This window comes from Sander lucioperca, chromosome 23 (assembly GCF_008315115.2).
Source record: "Sander lucioperca isolate FBNREF2018 chromosome 23, SLUC_FBN_1.2, whole genome shotgun sequence".
NCBI classification, from domain to species: domain Eukaryota; kingdom Metazoa; phylum Chordata; class Actinopteri; order Perciformes; family Percidae; genus Sander; species Sander lucioperca.
The window spans coordinates 12,785,110-12,806,619 of NC_050195.1; the positions used below are offsets into that span (position 1 = coordinate 12,785,110).

The 21,510-nt window shown below is 42.1% G+C and overlaps 1 protein-coding gene across 1 annotated transcript in view; it reads right to left on the bottom strand.

The window, feature by feature from the left end:
* The window catches only part of si:dkey-225n22.4 (collagen alpha-1(XXI) chain), a 124,153-nt gene that overhangs the window by 21,877 nt on the left and 80,766 nt on the right, over positions 1–21,510 (bottom strand). Inside the window, exons 20-23 of the mRNA XM_031300959.2 lie at positions 17,552–17,596; positions 17,399–17,452; positions 11,817–11,870; positions 8,206–8,259 (exon numbers count right to left, since the gene is read on the bottom strand). Coding sequence (XP_031156819.1) covers positions 8,206–8,259; positions 11,817–11,870; positions 17,399–17,452; positions 17,552–17,596 — 207 coding nt within the window. The remainder of the gene's footprint in view (positions 1–8,205; positions 8,260–11,816; positions 11,871–17,398; positions 17,453–17,551; positions 17,597–21,510) is intronic.

A 21,510-nucleotide genomic window follows, 5' to 3' on the forward strand; every position in this document is an offset into this window, starting at 1 on the left:
TCTGACTGGGACTGAAACTTATGTGCTTTCTTGCTGAGAGATAAATAAGATTTAAACCAATGCGCATCAGCTACGGAGCTAGAGCACAACTACGATTAGACTAGCTTAGCATAAAGACCAGAAAGACGAGGCAACCACTAGCCTGGCTTTGTCTAAAGCAGTTTTGTATAAAGTACTTGAAAGCAATACTTGAGTAAAAGTACAAGTATCTACTGATATTTACTTTATTAAGTATCAAAAGTAATTTTCTGACATTAGATTAGATAGTACTTAATTATTAGAAGTAAAAGTAAAAAAAAACTTTGGTTATGAACTTTATGGCCAAAGGGGTAGAACGTTATCTTCATCACCACTGTCATCTGTTACAGCAGGTGCTTCCATAACACTATCAGTCATTATGCTTCCTCCTCTTCTTCTTTAGTTTTGGCCTATGTTTTTTTTTTTTTTTTTTTTGCCGCTTGGCAACAGACAGGCATTAGGTCACCAACTGGAATGGAGCATGCATTAACTTGCAATCTAGTTGCAATGAATCGCCAAACCTGCTTTTTTCCATTGTAACACATTTCTTGTGATGTTATTTTGTAGAAACAAGTAACTAATATGCTTAGGGGAAATGTAGTGGAGTAAAAGTATACAATTTATTTAGGAAATGTAGTGGAGTAAAAGTAAAGTACAGATACTTGAAAATCCTACTTAAGTACAGTAACAAAGTATTTGTACTTTATTACATTACAACACTGGTCTAAAATTGATGGTGGAGTTACATGCTGAAACTATTTCTAAAGTCTTATAGAGTGCTGCAGGAATCAGTCCTAAAACCCAGAAGTGAATTAGCATTTTTGCCCTTCTGGTTCCCTCGTCTCAAAGTCAATGTGTTTTTGAATGTTTTTTGTTGTTGTTGTCAGGTGCCTGAAATAAAGTCTGTGGTTAACTCAAGCTTAAGCGATTTCCACATTTTGTTCCCAACATAAAATACTAAAAAAACTAAAAAAAAATGGCGGCTGCTAACAACTTGCTAAATGGGACGACATTACGCCAAACACGCAAAATCTGTCGCAAACGTTTGCTTTTTACTTCTGTGGTGTTCCTTTGTGGAGATTAACTTGCCAAACAAAATCTCCAAGTATCATAAACTTTTGTTGTTGTCAAAGTAACACAAAAAAAAACGCAGATTAATCACGCTCTATGATGCCCCTTGACCCCATATATCACTGAATACACAACCGTCCGCACGTACGTACATAGCACTGTAAACATGATGGAAACAGATGACAAAACTGTTGCTCATTCATTCACTGCAAGCATGACATGGGAAGGACTCAGCCAGTGACAGCAGGCTGCTACAGTATAGCTGTAAGAGCCAATCAGTACCCTTGGTATAAATGGGAACCAATCTTTGGTTCCTCGGGTGCAACCCGGAAGCACATAAAGTATTTGACCACACGCACACATGCACACCAACACCACAATGGCATACATACAAGCAGTGATTTGTCTGGAAACCCAACTAAGATCTAATGAAAATAAATGAACCAAAGGTTTTAACTGCAAATATGACTTGGACTTTCACTGATCAAAAAGGTCAAAAGTGCGTCAATTACTCTACCCGTGGAACAGCACCTCAGGGGCTTAAAGCTTGGGCTTAGCCTCAACATTTAAAGTCTGTATGTGCTTCCGGGTTGTACCCGAGGAACCAAAGATTGCTTCCCCTTTATACCAAGGGAACTAATTAGCTCTTACAATAGCCATACAGACCTCTAGACACATCAGACGCTTGGTTAAAACTCAACATTTCTTCGTTCTCGGCTGAGATGGATAGCCTAATCCAGACAGAACACCACGCTGAATTTCAGTCTGCATGCACATTTTTTCAGCTTAAACTTGTTGAAACAGAGCAGCTAATGCAGTGCATGGCAGTGAGACAAGTTTGCGGACTGCCGAGTTGTGTGTGTGTGTGTGTGTGTGTGTGTGTGTGTGTGCGTGTGTGTGTGAGAGAGAGAGAGAGATCAGAAATCAAAGGAAAGCAGAGAAACCCGACAATGACAGCAAAATGCAGACTCTCACACAAAGACTCTCACACTGAGCTGATATTCAGCCCTATGTCTATTGTTGGTTCACTCATCTACGAAAATCCATTTGAATATTTTGAAATGGTTCTCATGGCAAATATTGATGTATGCGATTCATTTAAATTCATTATTTACAAAGCATGTAATTAATTATATTAACTGTGGACAACCTCTCCGGGAACATTCACCTTATCGTGGTGGAGAGGTTTGTGTGTCCCTATGAACCTGAGGGCTGTGTTGTCTGGAGCTTTGTGCTCCTGGTAGGGTCTCTCAAGGCAAAGTGGTCTCAGGTGAGGGGCCAGACAAAGAATGGTTCAAAAACCCTATGAGTGACCGAGGAAGAGATGGAGTGACCCTGCCCGGAGGAAGCCCGGGGCCCCCGTCTGGAGCCAGGCCCAGATGGAGGGCTCATCAGCGAGCGTCTGGTGGCCGGGTTTGCCACGGAGCTACATGAGATCCATCTCTCCATCCCATGGGCCCACCACCTGTGGGAGGAACCGCTGGGGTCGGGTGCGCTGCCACACGGGTGGCAGTGAAGGTCAGGGGCCTCGACGGACCAGACCCGGGCAGCAGACGCTGGCTCTGGGGACGTGGAATGTCACCTCTCTGTGGGGGAAGGAGCCGGAACTGGTGCGGGAGGTGGAGCGCTACCGGTTAGATCTGGTGGGGGTTAGATCTGGTGGGGCTTACCTCTACGCACAGTCTCGGTTCTGGAACCATACTCCTGGATAGGGGTTGGACTCTTTTCTTCTCCGGAGTTGCCCAGGGTGTGAGACGCCGGGCGGGTGTGGGGATACTCACAAGTCCCCGGCTGAGCGCCGCTACGTTGGAGTTTACCCCGGTGGACAAGAGGGTCGCCTCCCTACGCCTGCGGGTTGTGGGGGGGAAAACTCTGACTGTTGTTTTTGCATATGCACCAAACAAGAGTTCGGAGTATTCGGCCTTCTTGGGGACCTTGAGTGGAGTCTGTATGGGGCTCCAGTAGGGGACTCCATAGTTCTGCTGGGGGACTTCAACGCGCACGTGGGCAATGATGGAGACACATGGAGAGGCGTGATTGGGAGGAACGGCCTCCCTGATCTAAACCAGAGTGGTTGTTTGTTGTTGGACTTCTGTGCTAGTCATGGATTATCTATAACGAACACCATGTTCGAACATAGGGATGCTCATAAGTGTACTTGGTACCAGAGCACCCTAGGCCAAAGGTCAATGATCGATTTTATAATCGTTTCATCTGATCTGAGGCCGTACGTTTTGGACACTCGGGTGAAGAGAGGGGCGGAGCTGTCAACCGATCACCATCTGGTGGTGAGTTGGGTCAGGGGGTGGGGGAAGACTCTGGACAGACCTGGTAAGCCCAAACGGGTAGTGCGGGTGAGGCTCTGGAGGAGGCCCCTGTCCGACAGACTTGCACCCGAGTGGACAATGTTCAAAGTTTCCATTGCTGAAGCTGCGGCAAGGAGCTGTGGTCTTAGGTGCCTCAAGGGGCGGTAACCCACGAACACCGTGGTGGACACCGTGGTCAGGGAAGCCGTTCGACTGAAGAAGGAGTCTTTCCGGGATATGTTATCCCAGAGGACTCCGGAGGCAGTTGCAAGGTACCGAAGGGCCCGAAGGGCTGCAGCCTCTGCCGTGAAAGAGGCAAAGCAGCGGGTGTTGGAGCAGTTCGGAGAAGACATGGAGAAGGACTTTTGGTCGGCACCAAGGTGCTTCTGGAAAACCGTTCGCCACCTCAGGAGGGGGAAGTGGGGAACCATCCAAGCTTTGTACAGTAAGGATGGGACGCTGTTGACCTCAACTGAGGAGGTAATAGGGTGGTGGAAGGAGCACTTTGAGGAACTCCTAAATCCGACTAATACGCCCTCAATGGTAGAGGCAGAGCTGGAGGATGATGGGGGATTGTCGTCAATTTCCCTGGTGGAAGTTGCTGAGGTAGTTCAACAACTCCACAGTGGCAAAGCCCCAGGGATTGATGAGATCCGCCAGAAATGCTTAAAGCTCTGGGTGTGGAGGGGTTGTCTTGGTTGACGCACCTCTTCAACATTGCGTGTAAGTCGGGGACGGTGCCTAAGGAGTGGCAGACCGAGGTGGTGGTTCCCCTTTTCAAAAAGGGGGACCAGAGGGTGTGTGCCAATTATAGGGGTATCACACTTCTCAGCCTCCCTGGTAAAGTCTACTCCAAGGTGCTAGAAAGGAGGGTTCGGTCGATAGTCGAACCTCAGGTTGAAGAGGAACGATACAGAGTTTTGAGAGTTGAGTGGATGAGAGTGCCACTCTCATCCAGAGCCAGGGCTGCGCTTTGTCACCAATCCTGTTTGTAGTATTTATGGACAGGATATCGAGGCGTAGTCGAGGTGGAGAGGGGTTGCAGTTTGGTGAGCTGGGGATCTCATCGCTGCTTTTTGCAGATGATGTTGTCCTGATGGCATCATCGGCCTGTGACCTTCAGCACTCACTGGATCGGTTCGCAGCCGAGTGTGAAGCGGCTGGGATGAGGATCAGCACCTCTAAATCGGAGGCTATGGTTCTCAGCAGGAAACCGATCGGGAAGACCCAGGACTAGGTGGAGGGATTATATCTCCAACCTGGCCTGGGAACGCCTCGGGATCCCCCAGTCGGAGCTGGTTAATGTGGCTCGGGAAAGGGAAGTTTGGGGTCCCCTGCTGGAGCTGCTACCCCCGCGACCCGAGACCGGATAAGCGGACGAAGATGGAAGGATGGAACTGTGGACAATAATAATAGACACCCTGGCTCTCCCTCCCTGTTTCTCAGATACGTGTCAGTTAATTAGTGAGCTATAGAAGTGTCTGTAGATGGATTTTGTTCACTTTGGATGGAGCCAAGCTAGCCGTTTCCCCCTTCTAGGTAGCTAGGCTAATTACTGTTTGTCCCCAATCTAACTCTTAAAACCAGACATTCTGGTCAAAAAACAATCATCTAGCGACACTAGGTATGATGTAAATGCCTATAATTACAGTCATGGCCAAAAGTGTTGGCACCCCTGAAATTTTTCCAGAAAATGAAGTATTTCTCACAGAAAAGTATTGCATTAACACATGTTTTGCTATACACATGTTTATTCCCTTTGTGTGTATTGGAACAAAACAAAAAAAGAAGGAAAAAAAACAAATTGGACATAATTGCACACAAAACTCCAAAAATGGGCTGGACAAAATTATTGGCACCCATAACTTAATATTTGGTTGCACACCCTTTGGAAAAAATAATTGAAATCAATCGCTTCCTATAACCATCAATAAGCTTCTTACACCTCTCACCCGGAATTTTGGACCACTCTTCCTTTGCAAACTGCTCCAGGTCTCTCATATTGGAAGGGCGCCTTTTCCCAACAGCAATTTTAAGATCTCTCCACAGGTGTTCAATGGGATTTAGATCTGGACTCATTGCTGGCCACTTCAGAACTCTCCAGCGCTTTGTTGCCATCCATTTCTGTGTGCTTTTTGAAGTATGTTTGGGGTCATTGTCCTGCTGGAAGACCCACGATCTCGGACGCAAACCCAGCTTTTTGACACTGGGCCCTACATTGCGACCCAAAATCCTTTGGTAATCCTCAGATTTCATGATGCCTTGCACACAGTCAGGGCACCCAGTGCCAGAGGCAGCAAAACAACCCCAAAACATCTTTGAACCTCCACCATATTTGACTGTAGGTACTGTGTTCTTTTCTTTGTAGGCCTCATTCCGTTTTCGGTAAACAGTAGAATGATGTGCTTTACCAAAAAGCTCTATCTTGGTCTCATCTGTCCACAAGATGTTTTCCCAGAAGGATTTTGGCTTACTCAAGTACATTTTGGCAAACTGTAGTCTTGCTTTTTTATGTCTCTGTGTCAGCAGTGGGGTCCTCCTGGGTCTCTTGCCATAGCGTTCCATTTCATTCAAATATCGACAGATAGTTCGGGCTGACACTGATGTACCCTGAGCCTGCAGGACAGCTTGAATTTCTTTGGAACTTGTTTGGGGCTGCTTATCCACCATCCGGACTATCCTGCGTTGCAACCTTTCCTCAATTTTTGTCTTCCGTCCACATCCAGGGAGATTAGCTACAGTGCCATGGGTTGCAAACTTCTTGATAATGCTGCGCACTGTGGACAAAGGAACATCTAGATCTCTGGAGATGGACTTGTAACCTTGAGATTGTTGATATTTTTCCACAATTCTGGTTCTCAAGTCCTCAGACAGTTCTCTTCTCCTCTTTCTGTTGTCCATGCTTAGTGTGGTACACACAGACACACAATGCACAGACTAAGTCTCCTTTTTAATCTGCTTTCAGGTGTGATTTTCAGTGTTGGGCAAGTTACTTCCAAAATGTAATGCATTATAGATTACTAGTTACTGTCATTTGAGAGTAATTAGTTATATTACAATATTACTGTCTCTGAATTGTAATGCGTTACACTACTTTTGCATTACTTTTGAGTTACTTTCACCAAAATAACAGGGGAAGTTTGATTTGGCAGCTAGCTTGTGAATTTCACCACCGGATCACTTTAATACATCATAGATTATTCATATTTTGTATAATTAATATAAATATGCAAAGTAACTAAAGCTATACAAAATAGATAAGTAAAACGTATAATAGGCAAGTAGGAGAAAATGAAAATACTCAATTAAAAGTACGGCATTGTTGTAAAATGTTTGTTTATAGCACTTGAATAAGAAATTCATGTTGTTTAGGTTAAAACACTCTAAAGGAAATGTTCAATTATAGTGTGATTAAAACTCACTATTTACATTATTTACAGTACTTGATTTACAGCTGATTTGTGAAAAGGTAGCCTACACAACCTTATTTAACAGTAATTTAGTTTTACTGCGAACCGTCACAGGAAGTGCTTTTATTTTGAAGTATGCTACACGGAAGTTGTCTGTTGTGTAGCCTACTCTTGCTAGCTTACTGAGATGCAACATGTCCGTCAGGCTCCAGTTGTTCACTTTCTTGTTTGTAAAACTGCAACATATTGAACAGTAAATGGTCACAGTAAAAGACAAGCGTTTTTGGTCGTCATTCGAAGCCATTCCACTACAGGCATAGTTACTCTCTACGGCTGATAAAATGCAATGATATTTACGTGTAGCAAGCCTCAACATTAATTCCCGACATGTTTGTATCTGTCAGCCGCTGACGTACCGTCACCTGTTGGGACATACATGCTGTCCGTACCGTCTCTGGTTCTGACCACGGGATCAGAAACAGGACAGCTCACTTCAACGCAGCGTAATAACTCCTGAAAATAATATCCATCTCGCAAATGTATCTGTCTCTGCAGTCATCTCAACCATCGAATACAGCGACAGGAAAATAATACGGCTTTTTTTTTTCCTGTGAAGAAATGTGTCGCGGTGTTGGTGAATTCTTAAAAAAACAATGCACCACTAAATGTTGCGTTAAAATGCGTTGTAACTCGCGTTACTGAGATTGTAACGAGTATAATATTACCGAAATGTAATTAGTAATGCGTTATATTACTGCGTTACAGCAAAAAGGAATACATTACTGTAATTACGTTACTTTTGTAACGTGTTACTCCCAACACTGGTGATTTTTATATTGCCCACACCTGTTACTTGCCCCAGGTGAGTTTAAAGGAGCATCACATGCTTGAAACAATCTTATTTATCCACAATTTTGAAAGGGTGCCAATAATTTTGTCCAGCCCATTTTTGGAGTTTTGTGTGCACTTATGTCCAATTTGCTTTTTTTCCTTCTTTTTTTTGTTTTGTTCCAATACACACAAAGGGAATAAACATGTGTATAGCAAAACATGTGTTAATGCAATACTTTTCTGTGAGAAATACTTGATTTTCTGGAAAAATTTCAGGGGTGCCATGACTGTATCTAATGTAGAATAAATAAAATATGCATTACACACAATACAGCCTACAGATGCAGATAGAAAGACAAAGGAGGATGCTGTGTTAGAAAGCAGTGAAGACAGGGAATTACTGGAATTGTTGGGTCTTTGTAAATTATAGAGTGTGGTCTGGACCTACTAAAAAGTAAAGTGTCTTGAGATAACTCTTGTTATGATGTGATACTATAAATAAAATTGAACTGAAGACGGAGGTTAAAGGAAACAATGTAATCTGGTCAATAATCTCAGGCTCTACTCACCTTCTGGCCTGGTGGACCAATAGGACCAGTGACCCCTGGGTCTCCACACTTCCCCTAAATAAAACACACACACAGACACAAAAACACACACACACCACATTTGTCTGACAATACTTCTGAGGGCCTTCTGTTAAATACCCTCATTCCTAAACACAAATCATATGGCTCTATTTTAACCATTACAAAGACCAGCACACAGATCAGTGAGAGCATATCAGAGTGTGGTTGCATGCTGTGCAGAGGGCAGCATGCACAAAATGTTTGAAGTGGAATATAAATCACAGCATGTGGTGATTAATCACTATGCTCTTAGCCAGTCACATTACTGGTCTCTTCCTTGTTAAACAGTTGTGCCAATCACACAAGGTATGACAGTGGTGCATCATGAAAATGGAAATGATCTGCTGTGGCGATTCAGACAGAGAGGTTCAAAAGGGCATTATAAAAGCAGAATTTCGTTATTTGCATTTGTTTTTATGTAAATCATGCAAAAATAGTTGTGATGTGCAGTCAGGCTGCATCCACACTACTATGTTTTCGTTTCAAAACGCATATCTTTTTCTAAGGTTTATGTCTCGCATCCACACTACTCCGGCGTTTCAGAGCTCCTAAAATGAAGATGTTTGTAAACGCAGCTGACCCCGTTTTAGATTTTTTTTTTTAAAGGGTTGCAGTGTAGTCTTCCTCCGAGCAACGAAACAATTTATGATGTAAACAGACTACAGCGTGCAGACATGAGCTGTGATAATGTAGCTTCAATATGTCTTTAAACGAGTGTTGCCGTTTTTCGCAGTCAGAATTTAAAAATGATAAACAGAAAGTTTTACATCAGCTGCAGCTATCTTGGTTGTTTTCGGAAATGCCTCAACGGCGATCTCCTCTTTACAAAACTAGGTTAATGCTCGCCATAGTGTCCCTGGCAAAAATCATGTCATCACAAATTTAGCTTAGGTAGCGAAGGCTCTTAGTCTGGCTATCACCAGACCAAGTTCAAGCTTTTAAGATTGAACATTAGTCTGGGGAGTCTACTCTGTATTTTCTATTGCACAAGAGGCGTGATCAACGGGCATAGTTCAAATGACTCTGTACACAATGGGATAGTCCTTCAACCAATCAGACCAACGATCCGGTTGTCACCGGTTGTTGTAATCCTGATTTAGCAGCGACAGCGGCATCAACGGATTGCTGCGCTTCGGTGGCTGCCATGTTGAATGTAAACCACAAGCTGCTTGGTCGCTTCTCTATCGTCATCGTGTTAAACCCGCCAATAGCGCGCCAGGTGGATAAGCCAGTTTGTGATTGGTCCCCGCAAAAATTGTAACGGAAGCAGGATAGATAAACGTACAGGTTTCCAGCCTGAGCTGCAGGGAGAAATCAAATTGCCGGCGGATCGGGCTGGGTTTACCCAGTCTAGAAGGCTCTGCAAGTTGACAGTCATCGTCACCAGGGCCTGGCTGGCTCAAAATCTGTCTGAACGAGAGGGGGACCTGACGTATCTGCCAGAACAAATAAAACATGAGCTTACAGATTCGTCTGGTTCCCAGGCTAGTGTGCGCCTTCAATAGCACTCGCAAAATCAATCAATCGCACCATTGATAAAGCAAAATTGTTACTTATTTATTTATTTAGTATTACACCTTTATTTAACCAGGTAAGTCCGATTGAGAACAAATTGTCATTTGCAACGATGACCTGGCCAAGACAAAGCACAAATGTACGAGACAAAAATATAAACATACAAAATACAAAAAACACCATATTTTTGTTGTACTGCACATTGCTGAAGCTCCTCTTTTCACCCTGTGTGTTGAGCTCTCTGTTTTAGCTACAGAGTTACCGTGGATTTCCACAGGATGCGGAACGGCTCCGCTGCGTAACGTCTGCGTGCTCCGCCGTCCGTCAATACCCACCAGGTCCGGATTTGTTGCCTAACGGCTGTGGCCAGCCAACCACGAGATCTCGCGAATTCACGTATGTTTGCGCGATATAACAGGATGTAGTTTCTATAAACAGAACCACAAAACCAACAACAGTTTGTTTCCATCCAGAGGAGTAGAGGGGAAACTACTCTGAGCTGTGTTTTCAAGGTGTAGTGCAGGGAAATATGACCTGCCGTGAGCACGGTGTATTTTATGTTAAAAAGTAACCGGATGTTTTATTTTGTTTTTGTGCTCGACTTCCTGTCCCGCACAATCTGAATTGTGCTGAATTGCTGCGGAGAAGCTCTGCGGAGAAGCTCTGCGTATCTGCTCCGGAGGGCTGCGGACTGACGGAACTGGGACGGAGTCGGGACGCAGACGTTCTGCAGTCAGTGGAAATACACACATTGACTTTAATGGAAACCTAATGACTCTGTCGACGTTCCGCAGATGTTCCGCAGACGTTCCTCAGACGTTCCTCAGACGTTCCGTATCCAGTGGAAATTGCCGGTGAGACATCTCACTTCTGTTCCATCTTTGTTGGGAGTCACACATGCTCAGTACCTAGGTAAGGACTACTAGCCAGTCAGAAGCAGAGTATGAGGGCGTGCCATGCTAGCAGCTAGGTGAGCATTATAACGTGTGTTCCAAAGTGACCACGTTTGTCTCTGAAGTAAAGGCTGGACTACAATAGAGCTGTTTGGAGCAGTTTGTGAACAGTGTTTTCTGTTGGAGATGGTAAGTCCCTTTGGGGTGGACTTTGGGCTTTTTCACTTTTTAAACCTTAATAACATGCACAAAAAGATTTATAACACAATAAAAGAAAGTGAAAAAGCCAAAAAGCATAATATGAGCTTTAGGCACTGCCTGATAGGGAGGTTCCCAAACATGTGTTAGGGTGTGTAAAATCAGAAGTGTTTATTTAGGTTGTATGTTTATTTATCTATTTATGTTTGCTTTGATCGATTTACTGAATTGTCAGGTGCCATTTCCTCAAAGACCACATGTTCACCTTTATATGCATGAAACTCTGATCATTCACTCACTCTCCTGCCATCTGCATGTCGTGCATGCTGTGCCCTGATTATACAAATTCCAAAGGGACAGGAAATCTGCATTTCAAGGTCAGGGAAATATGAAAATGTCCCTTGTGCTAGTCTTTGCAAAAAGGGGCACTCCACTGACTTTACAGATAAGGATTAGTTTACTTGGTATTTTTGCAGTTTCGGGGGCTAAAAGTCAGGATATTACAGTCTCTGCTTCTTTGATTTTGACCATTCTTGTTCACTTGTCTCTTGCAAATCCCCCAACTTTACAAAAGATGGCAATAACGAATCATTGGAATACCCTTTAAATCTCTAACTAACCCCCTAATTATGTAAAATACTGTTAACCTCATTTTGCATAAATGTCTAAAAGAGTAAAACTTAAACTTGTTCTTTGAACGAGAGAAATACAAGTGTACACACATCAACAGTCCAAATATGAACCGTCCTTGGCATAATAGCATATATCACGTATTTAGAAACACCTACAATTTGCCTCCCTCTCAGCAAAATGCAGTTTTCTCTACGGGAACATCAACATAACAGGGAGGGAGGGTAAGCGTTAGAACAGGCTGAGAACAGCCGAGCGGCTGGGGAGCAGCAGGCCATTAGCATAATAACTAATTATAACGTTCAACGCACAGACCTTGGGACCATCTTGGCCAATCTCTCCGGGCGGCCCCCGGGGGCCCTGGATTCCCTGGATGGAGAGAGATATTGGGGGAGAGAAGGGAAAGGAGAGGGAGGGCAGGAAAGGGACAAGGGAGGAGAGGAATGAGAGGGAGAGAGAGAATGAGATGAAAGAGACAGGAACGGTGCTTTGGGCTGAATGTGACAGAGTGCGTGACGGCTTAGTCAGGAGGCACTGAGGGAGAAATGAGATGGCTCAGGCACACACACACACACACACACACACACACACATATACAAATTCATGCACATCCACACTTTGTGCGCGCAAACACACACCAGTTTGCATATTCAACAGTGCATTCTGCTGTATCAAGAGCCCAGCTCTATCTTCCCACATGCCTTCACCAGAGAAACACACACACAAATAAATATACTTTCCAGTAATCTGTTTGACTGTGAAAGAAAAAAGGTAACATGACCCTATTTTCAATAAAAAAAGCCAAACCATAAAAATCTGAGTATCATTATCAATGCATTATTGTTGCCCAAATCGGTATATTTGTTGTTTGTTTTGTTGATTCAGCTCCTAGAATGCACGTAATATGAATACCAATCAATCCCAATTCTAAATTTCACATACAAAAATATTTATTTGAGTAGTGTAGGTGTATGCACATCCCAATATTATATCAGGATCGTCTGCAAAACCTTGGCAAAAAAAAGGCACCCACACACTGAATAGAGGTCTTCTTTATATAGACTTCACCTAATTTAAACCACGTGTGAATCTCAGCTGAAGGCCTTTCATCAACCTACCATTAGCTGAACCTGTCAGGCTTTCCATTCTCACATGCCACACCACATGACCACATTATAAAGGTGGCAAATGTAACACTCCAAGTTCTTAGTAATTTTCAAAGGCAAAAAAAGGCATCGCCCTTTGTTCTCTTTGGATACAGAGTATCTCTCTTACCCTAATCCACATGTACACAGATTCAACGTGGAGAAGTCGAAAGCCTGACAGGAGTGCTGTGTCAAGGTACGGTTGCTATGCTAAGATTGGATAACCACTTGTGAAAAGGCTGCCTTTCTCCCTTTTCAGTAGGCCCTGTTCCCAAAATTACAAAAAAAATGTTTTGTGTCTGCTTAATCCTTAATTTTAGTGTAATGTTTGTTTATTTGCTACTTTATCATTTGAAATATGGGTTCATAGTATTTTGCTATGGTTTTTCCTGTGATCAATGTATTCAGAGGGTCTTGTTTCTTTGAGGTATTTGATTGCACTCTATTGATGTACATGTAACTGATATCGAATTGATATGGAGGTTTGTGTTGTAAATATTGTAAATAATTTGTACACGTTGACGTAAATGATGGCTCAACCTGGGGTTCACAATTGGGTCGAACCAGGTGTATATAGACCTTCTTGGTCACATGTTACATATTTAATAGTACATATATAAGTTAGACATGAAAGGCTTCAAAGATTAAGGGTTGAAATATATGCGTAGACATTTGCATCTGAACATTTTACGCCCTTTCAGTTTGTACGTTAACACAATCCATTTTTAAACTTAATAGTTTGCTGTGGAAACACAGTGATTGTAACAATACAGGGAAATAAAATACACAAGTTAAAGCAATAAGAAACAATTTACAATACATACAATACAATGTAATGTCTGTTAACCATGAGTATGTACAAATTTGATTGGTGTTGGCTGGGTCAGCTAACAATTACTTTGACATCTATGTATGGTTATTAATTGTGGTTGCCTAGATACAAGGGGTGACTCATCCTACTTCCTCCTCCTGACTCTATATGTGTCTGTGTCTTATGGGTGTCAGATAAGTCCGAGACCCACCCACTGCAGGCATAATGTCATAGCTGTGTTCTGTTCTAATGACAGGAATAGAAAGAGAGGGTTCAAGACAAAAATATGAAGCTTGTGGTTGTGGAAAGGTAGTCTCACTTTGCCAGACCCTTCTCCAAAGCGCGCTGAAGGAGGGTCTGGCTACTCCACATAGCATTCGGGGATGGGAGGAAAACGTGCTCTGGTTTAATGGCATTTCTTTAAACCAATCAGAATTGTCATGGGCAGTGATAAACTCCGCACAGAGCCGCTGCAAAAACTCAGATTGGACAGATAGTCTAGCTAGCTGTCTGGATTTACCCTGCAGAGATCTGAGGAGCAGTTAACCATAGTCCTCATGAATCCACTGGAGTTTAAAATTCCAACACAAAGAAAGCGGAAGGAAACAGAAAATACATGCATCCGGTGGAATTTCCTGCAGCACCGGAGCAATCCTGGAAGTGGAACGCGAAGGATATAGACTAGTGGAAAGGTGTCCTCTGTGCACTTAGATTTTTGCAGCAGGCTACACCAGCTTTTAGCTGTTTTTTTATCAAGGCTTTATGTGCCAAATGCACAGAAAGTATGAGCCAATTGCACTCTAAAAAATATCAAATTTGAACCAATTAGGGACTGTTCGTTATTTATTTCAGGGGCCACCGGAGGAGTTTTGGGACCTTTAGGCTAAAAAGACTTGACCCTCCCCTCGCCAGTAATAATTTTTCTATGACCCTCCAAAATGATTTGAAAAAGAGGCATGACCCTCCCCCTGATGCCCTTTGATTGTTTTACAGCCATGATGTAGATGAGTTAACCTCTGCATTCTCATCTTACACATCACACTCCTCTGTTATGGTGTGGGGGCCATTTCAGTAGATTTACTCACTAACATTGTTGTGGAAACACAATAAGCATGGAAACTAATTGCACACTTCATGCATTACTGCATTACTTCAAATACTAAGTTACTCCTCTAGTCAACTAGTATTCATATGAAATAAAACAATAAAACATTGAGACCATTCAGCAAAGGACACTGGGATATAACCAATTCAACACTGGCTGCTATGGACTCACTAGGCTTCCTCAGTCACTGTATATTTTAGCACATAGGTAAAGCTGCCGAAGCTGAACATTATATTCCAAAACATATACGTTTATTTTTAAAGCAGATTTTAAATTACATTGTAACAATTTAACAATTCGCCCTTATGAAATCCAATCGCAATAGACAGACGGTGGCGGAATGCCCCGACACTTAAATTCAACTAAAATGTAACAGTGAACAATCAGTGTTGGACCTACATTCTGTTGAGATGCCTCTCCAAACGCAGAAACAAAGCGCAGTCACACCATAAAACGTTAAGACACGTTGAGAAAAAAGATCTGTATTTTGCCGTAATCCAATGACACGAAAAAAAAGTAATCCACAGCATTCAGGAGAGCCACAAAAAGGTAAATGACACGGTGTATCCAGCAAGGCCTATAGGAGCGTCACATTCACCAGCCAGCTCCAAACAGGTGAACGAGGCCTCTCCACTTCGCCGTTTAAACAAAGTGGAATAAACGTATAAAAGTCCAAATCTACACAAAACCCACAATCAATTAGTAAGCTGACATCACATTATATTATATTATATTATTATATACATGGCATTTAGGAAACCTTTATTGTAAGGTTGGCACGGTAAGATGTCCAGACTAGTGCAACAGTTATTTTCGTTTTTTGTGTCCTGCTGCTCCCATCGTCAGCCAGGTAATATTTTTTTTTTACTAAAGCAGTATATGAAATCTGATGCATTACCTACCACCATTTAGTTGTGTCATTTAAGATATTTATAAAATATCTCATCATGCCAGACGTAATTATTCTCATATATTAAACAATGCAATTACCTGTTTCAGCCACCAGGGTGGCACCAGTGCTTCCCCTGCCCCCCCAGCAAACTCATGGGTCAGACCTATCTGGTAGCGAAGGAGGGCCGAGACTAAGAGCTACATGGAAAAATATGCACCAAACAAGCCACTTTGAAATTGTTGGGTGACCCTCCCCTCAACAAAGAATAAAAAGACATGACCCTCCCTTATTTTCCTCCGGTGGTCCATTCCATAAATACCGAACGGTCCCTTATCAATCCAAATAAGGATCATATTCGTGTTGAATCAGGATACAGAAAATATACAAAATCAGTTTCTGTTTTACATGGTGATCCATGGTCATCCAAATGTTTCCTTTACGTATGTTAAAGTAAATGCCTTTCTATTCAGTGTCCTCTCATCTCTCTGTAATGTCACACTTTGACCACGAGAGGGCGGCAGAGATACAGACATATTGTCCAATGATCACCATGGAGGTCTGTGTATTCACAGTGCTCGGCTGTAATTGCATCTGGCTGTGTGTAATCTTGTTTACCAGAGGGGGGTGCCCTGACTGTGTGTACAGCCGTAAAACCACACACACTCATCTGACTTCTAGTTCTAAATTAACAGCCACTCACCGCCTTAATGGCATTGCAAAGTAAATCAAATGGACTCATATGGCGTCTGGGCTGAATTAATGATCTCATTATGAGCCCACTGCAGAGACAGTAATGTGAATTGTAGACTTGGAGATAAGACTACATTGCTCAAAGACAAATGTGAAAACAGGTGGACCCTGTTACTTACTTATAGGTGACAATTTGGAATATGCTTTATATGTTTCACTCCCATAAGGATTAAATGTGGGCCAAGTAGGCATGCAGGATCAGTACCATGATCAGTCGTGGCAAGCCTTTGTGAGCTGACTGTATGAGCCCCTTCTAGATTTCTTGGACAAGGTAACATTTGACCAAATGTCCCTCTTCCACTGCCAATTGGGACAATAGTCAATAGCCTTTAATTACTCAAGATTTGTTTTGGGCAGGGGATTCCTTTACGGTTTTCTCCCAATTTGGAATACCAAATTCCCTATGTACTGCACTACTGAGAGACATGTGCTACCTCCATGTGGCCAGCTGCTTCTTTTCACCTTCCAGCAAAGAGCTTTACTGTGCAGGAGTAAAGGCCTCAATATGCTTCCAACAAATTAGGTCGTAGGATGTCCTTAATAGACTTAATAGGCCGTGTCCAAGAGCCAAAGTGTTGATAGCTGTTCCAAATGCTCACACGTGAAGGTGAGGCAAAAAGCCTGCCATCATAGCCTTCTTCTGACTGCATTCCACTGCCTCCCCAATCTCTCTTTTCAAGCGTTCTGTGTCTTGCACACATCTACATATTTTTAGTGTTAAACAAAGAATTGTGCAAATGGAGATAATGGCAAAAACTTTCTGACAACTTTTCCCTATTTCAAGGTGTTCATTTGGTTGTATACACAAAATGTGACGGAAGTAACCGTACAATTTTTTTTTTAAAGAGAGACATTGAAAGAAAAGTTCAAGCCGTGCTTCATTTTAAGACCTTTGCACACATGGCCACTTGCTGCACTAAGTGGACTTTCATAGAGTTACAAAAACTATGTATTCCTCCTTCAGATGCTGCTTGATGATCTGAAAAGCACTTTGTTTGAAGCATACTGAGACCTTAATGCATGGAATGTACATGCTGTCCCTAAAGTGCCTCGACACTCACTAGTGCAGTAACAGGTGACGTGAACCCATGCAGCAATTGTTTGCTGAAACAAATGAGGTACCAATACTGGGAATCATCACTGAATCATTTCAGCATGTTGAAAAAAACTGAAGAGTGATGATGTTGTACCAACCAGAGTTCCATTTAGTCCAGGTGGTCCTTGTGGCCCAGGCAAGCCTCTCTCTCCCTAAAAATACATTCAAGAACAGAAAATAAACAACTGAAGGGAATGAATTTAATTCACCAACGATTCTGACAAATTATTTTCAGTCAGATCACATTTTACCTGATGTCCCTTTGGGCCAGCTTCGCCAGGAGGTCCCTGGACACCCTGTGGACGACACAGTGAGGGTTTGACAAAAATTATATGTATAGCATAATTGATGTATTTTATCTTTATTCTGAATATTTGAATGCACTGTAAGATGCTGTAAAATGCTGTGGTATGCAACATTCCTCATTCGAATACAACATTGATAGACCATTAAATATTCAGTGGTCTCTGTGACCATGTGTGTTCACACCTAAGTCCAGTCATTGAACCTCTGCTGGATGCACACTGTGTCTACACTGGAAGCATATAGCTATGATTGCCATCATACCCAAGGTCCACCAAGGTCCCTGTTCTGGAGCGTTCAAACATTTAACACAGTCTTCATAATCATGTTTGCTCAGTTGCCTTGAAACTGTACTGTAGATTTACAAACTTTTCATTATGCTGACCTCTTTTTGGTCTTTTCATCAATGCTGGCCTTAAGTAAGCTTGCCATCTTATTCTTAAACTGACTATATGTAACTTTTAAATGTTTCTGAAACTGTGTAATGTTCCATCCGATCATCATAAATGACCTGTAACAGCAAACGAGACTAACAGTGAAAGGAACGCTAGTTTTATATAGTTTTTATTAATGCCTCTGCCCAGGTCTGATTTTTCCTGCGAAGTCACAAAATGATTTTCAGCAGGTAGATGGCGCTACAGAGCACACATTCTGATGGGTCACAGATTTCGGCTTAACACCGGAAAAGCCTGTGTTAATGAGTATGCAGGTAAAAGGTAGCAGGAGATTTCTTTATATAGACCTAATTGTATTTTAATTTAATTTTAGAAGTTATCTGTTGTAGTTATGGCTGATACTGGGGCAGGACCATCACAAAAAAAGGAAATAAACGAAGAACAACTAAAAGCTAAAAATGAAAGACGACTGGCAAAACCCGTGTCACACTCGGTTGGGCTTTCAACACATGGAGACAATTATGGGATTGTAAATGATTTAACACCGACTCTGAATTGGCCCTCAGGTATGTAATATGTCTATTTCATTCATAAACTAACTTCAGATTGCGCAATGTGGTTGTCCAAAGGAGCCGCTGGAATCAACACAAATTGAAAGTTACAAATAGCCACTTTAACCTCGGAAACAGCAGACAAAACAATCTCACCTCAAGATCGACTTACTAATGAAGACTCTACTGTTATCTATTCTCTCATTAAACTAAACTGCAGCTGTTTTCAATTAAAGAGCGCTAGACTAGCTGGTGAACATAGCGGAGCGTTTAGCAGCTAAAGAGACAGATATTTCCCTCAGGAGTTGGTGGAACCCAAAACCGAGCAAAAAAGGAGGTTGAATATTGTTGGCCGTTGTATTTGCCAGGTGGCCGGAAACACGACTCCAAATGAATACTAATGTTGCTCTGTGTCTTTTGTATGTGTAAATAAGCTGTTTGCTAACACGTTTGGCATATCAACTAGCCAAAGAATTAACTGTCAGTTAAAGGTCCATCGTCTTACAGTTACCATTGTCTAGCCAACAGACAATTGATATGCACATGCCCTATTTCAAGACATGCTATTAGAGGTTACACACTGCTGAAAACTAAAGGCAACTGAGTGGGCTGTAAAACAAGGCTGATAGACAGACATGGAAGCATACAGTGTGGCGTTGTGTGGCAGTACAGGTTTTTGTGCTTTCTGCTGCAGGATATAATGGATGAAAAGCAGGTTCCACAATTCATTTATTTGAAATTTGAAGAAAAAACAGTTTATGTCACTGTTTATTGCATGTGCTTTTTAATGATTAAAATATCTAAATGCTTTTTTTAAATTGCTGGTGTTTCTTTTAATATATTTCTTTTCAAATTTGAAATCCTCCTCAAACAGATTGATGGAAATATCCAATTATGTGCACTAATGTAAGAGAAGTGTCCGTTACTATTTTGGTGTCTTGGCAAGTAGATCCCCACAATTTGGAAACTGTCTTTAAACACAGGAAATAATACTGATATAAGTGAATTAAGTAAATATGAATAGGGGTTACATTATGCCATGTCCTGTCATGTAATGCATCAGTTAACAGATGTTAGACTATGATCTAGGAACAGTTAAAGGCTTTGGAAAAGTGGCTCTGTTAAAGTCTCCCTCCCTGTCATACAAATCCAAATGGATCCTACTGGAGGATCAAAGTGCTTTGGGTTCAGACTATGTGAACCTGCACTGATGATTCCACTACAGATAAGCTTGCTGTGTGGGTATGTGCGATAAAGTAAAATAAGTGATATGCTCTGGGTTTAAAGTAGTCTGATAGATCTGGATATCAGTGGGTGTCTGACATGGTGGCTTTACCTCAGTAACAACATCACGACAACTTCCTGTGTACTCTGTCTTCCTCTCTGTGTCTGTTTGTCAAAGATATCAGTCAATGTCACATTTTAATCTCAGAAAAGCCAAATAGACAATTTTAATTCAATCCAAATGGTTTGTCAGATCATGGTGGATTGACTGGGATTCAAACTAAACTATTAACACTGATTCAAGTTCTGTGGCTTTTTAGGTTCCAAAGAGAAGGTATTTGGTGGTGATTAGGGCTGAACGATTAATTGCATCTGCGATAATATCGCGATATGTTAAAACGCGATTTCCTAATCGCAAAGGCTGCGATTTGGTCACGTGACTTGCAAGAGCTAATCAGTCTGCACTCCGCAGAAAAAGCATAACCTAGCACGCTAATGCTACGCCGTACCTTGAGCTGATTTCTGTCATTCAAACAACTCTGAGTTGTAGTTTAAAACTTTTACAGCCATTTTAATAAAATGAAGGGTTTTATTCGGGCTTGAGTCCATACATGCAGTTAATGGATACAGGCACGCAGAACTGAAGGCTCGGTTGGCAACGATTAGCTCTGATTAGCGGTTAGCTCCGGTTAGCGGTTAGCATATAAAGATATGAGTGGAGGAGCTGCTACTGAGAGGGGTAACAATCAGACTGATAAATGACGTTCGGGGAGCTTTCACAGCAGCGTGGCCGCGGTGTTTCAACAGTTTTATTAGTACAGTTAATCCCACGGCAAGAACACCAGCAACATGCCAACGTAACGATAGCCTCTCTGAACAAGTGCAACGTTCGGTGTCATGCACACGGCACGCAACTTCACGAGGGGGAGGGGCTGGAGGCAGCTCCTCTCTGTGCATATATATATATATATATATATATATATTTATTTATTTATTTTTTTTTTTTTTTTTTTTACTTATTTAACTGTCTAGTGTGTAATTGTGTGTTGTTCATACTATAAAATGATTTATTGTTTGTCTTTGTTGAATAATACAGAAGACAAAGAGCTTAAAAAAATAATCGAATATCGAATCGCAATCGCAATATTTGGGAAAAAAATCGCAATTAGATTATTTTCAAAAATCGTTCAGCCCTAGTGGTGATGGTGATAGAGATTGAAATATGAGATGCATCCGTTTCTCTGGAGAAAACATGAGCACCGATCAGGGTGATAGCAAATAATTCACATTAGAGTGACGTTGGCCCTGCATCGTAACATTCATCTTACTCATCCGTCTCTCATCAGCATACCCGCAAGTCTGTGGATGGATGGGGATATATGATCTGTCTTTAGCAGATCCCGGTTATCGAGACAGCGTCATACCTTCACCCTGAGGTGAGCAGAGGGCAGAACAGGAGAGGGTAGGACGACAGATGAGGTAGCTGTCGCTAACCAGAGAGTAAGTTTACCAGTTGTATCAACTGCTGGGTTGTATAAAATCAATATATCTTCCTTCTATTGGGACTGTCTGGGTCTCTAGTGGTGGAATGTAACTAAGTACATTTACTATATTAGAGTATTTCTATTTTATGCTACTTTATAATTCTACTTGACATCATCTCAGAGACAAATATTGTACTTTTTACTCTACTCCACGTTGACAGCTCTAGTTACTTTGTAGATTTATAAAGTAGAA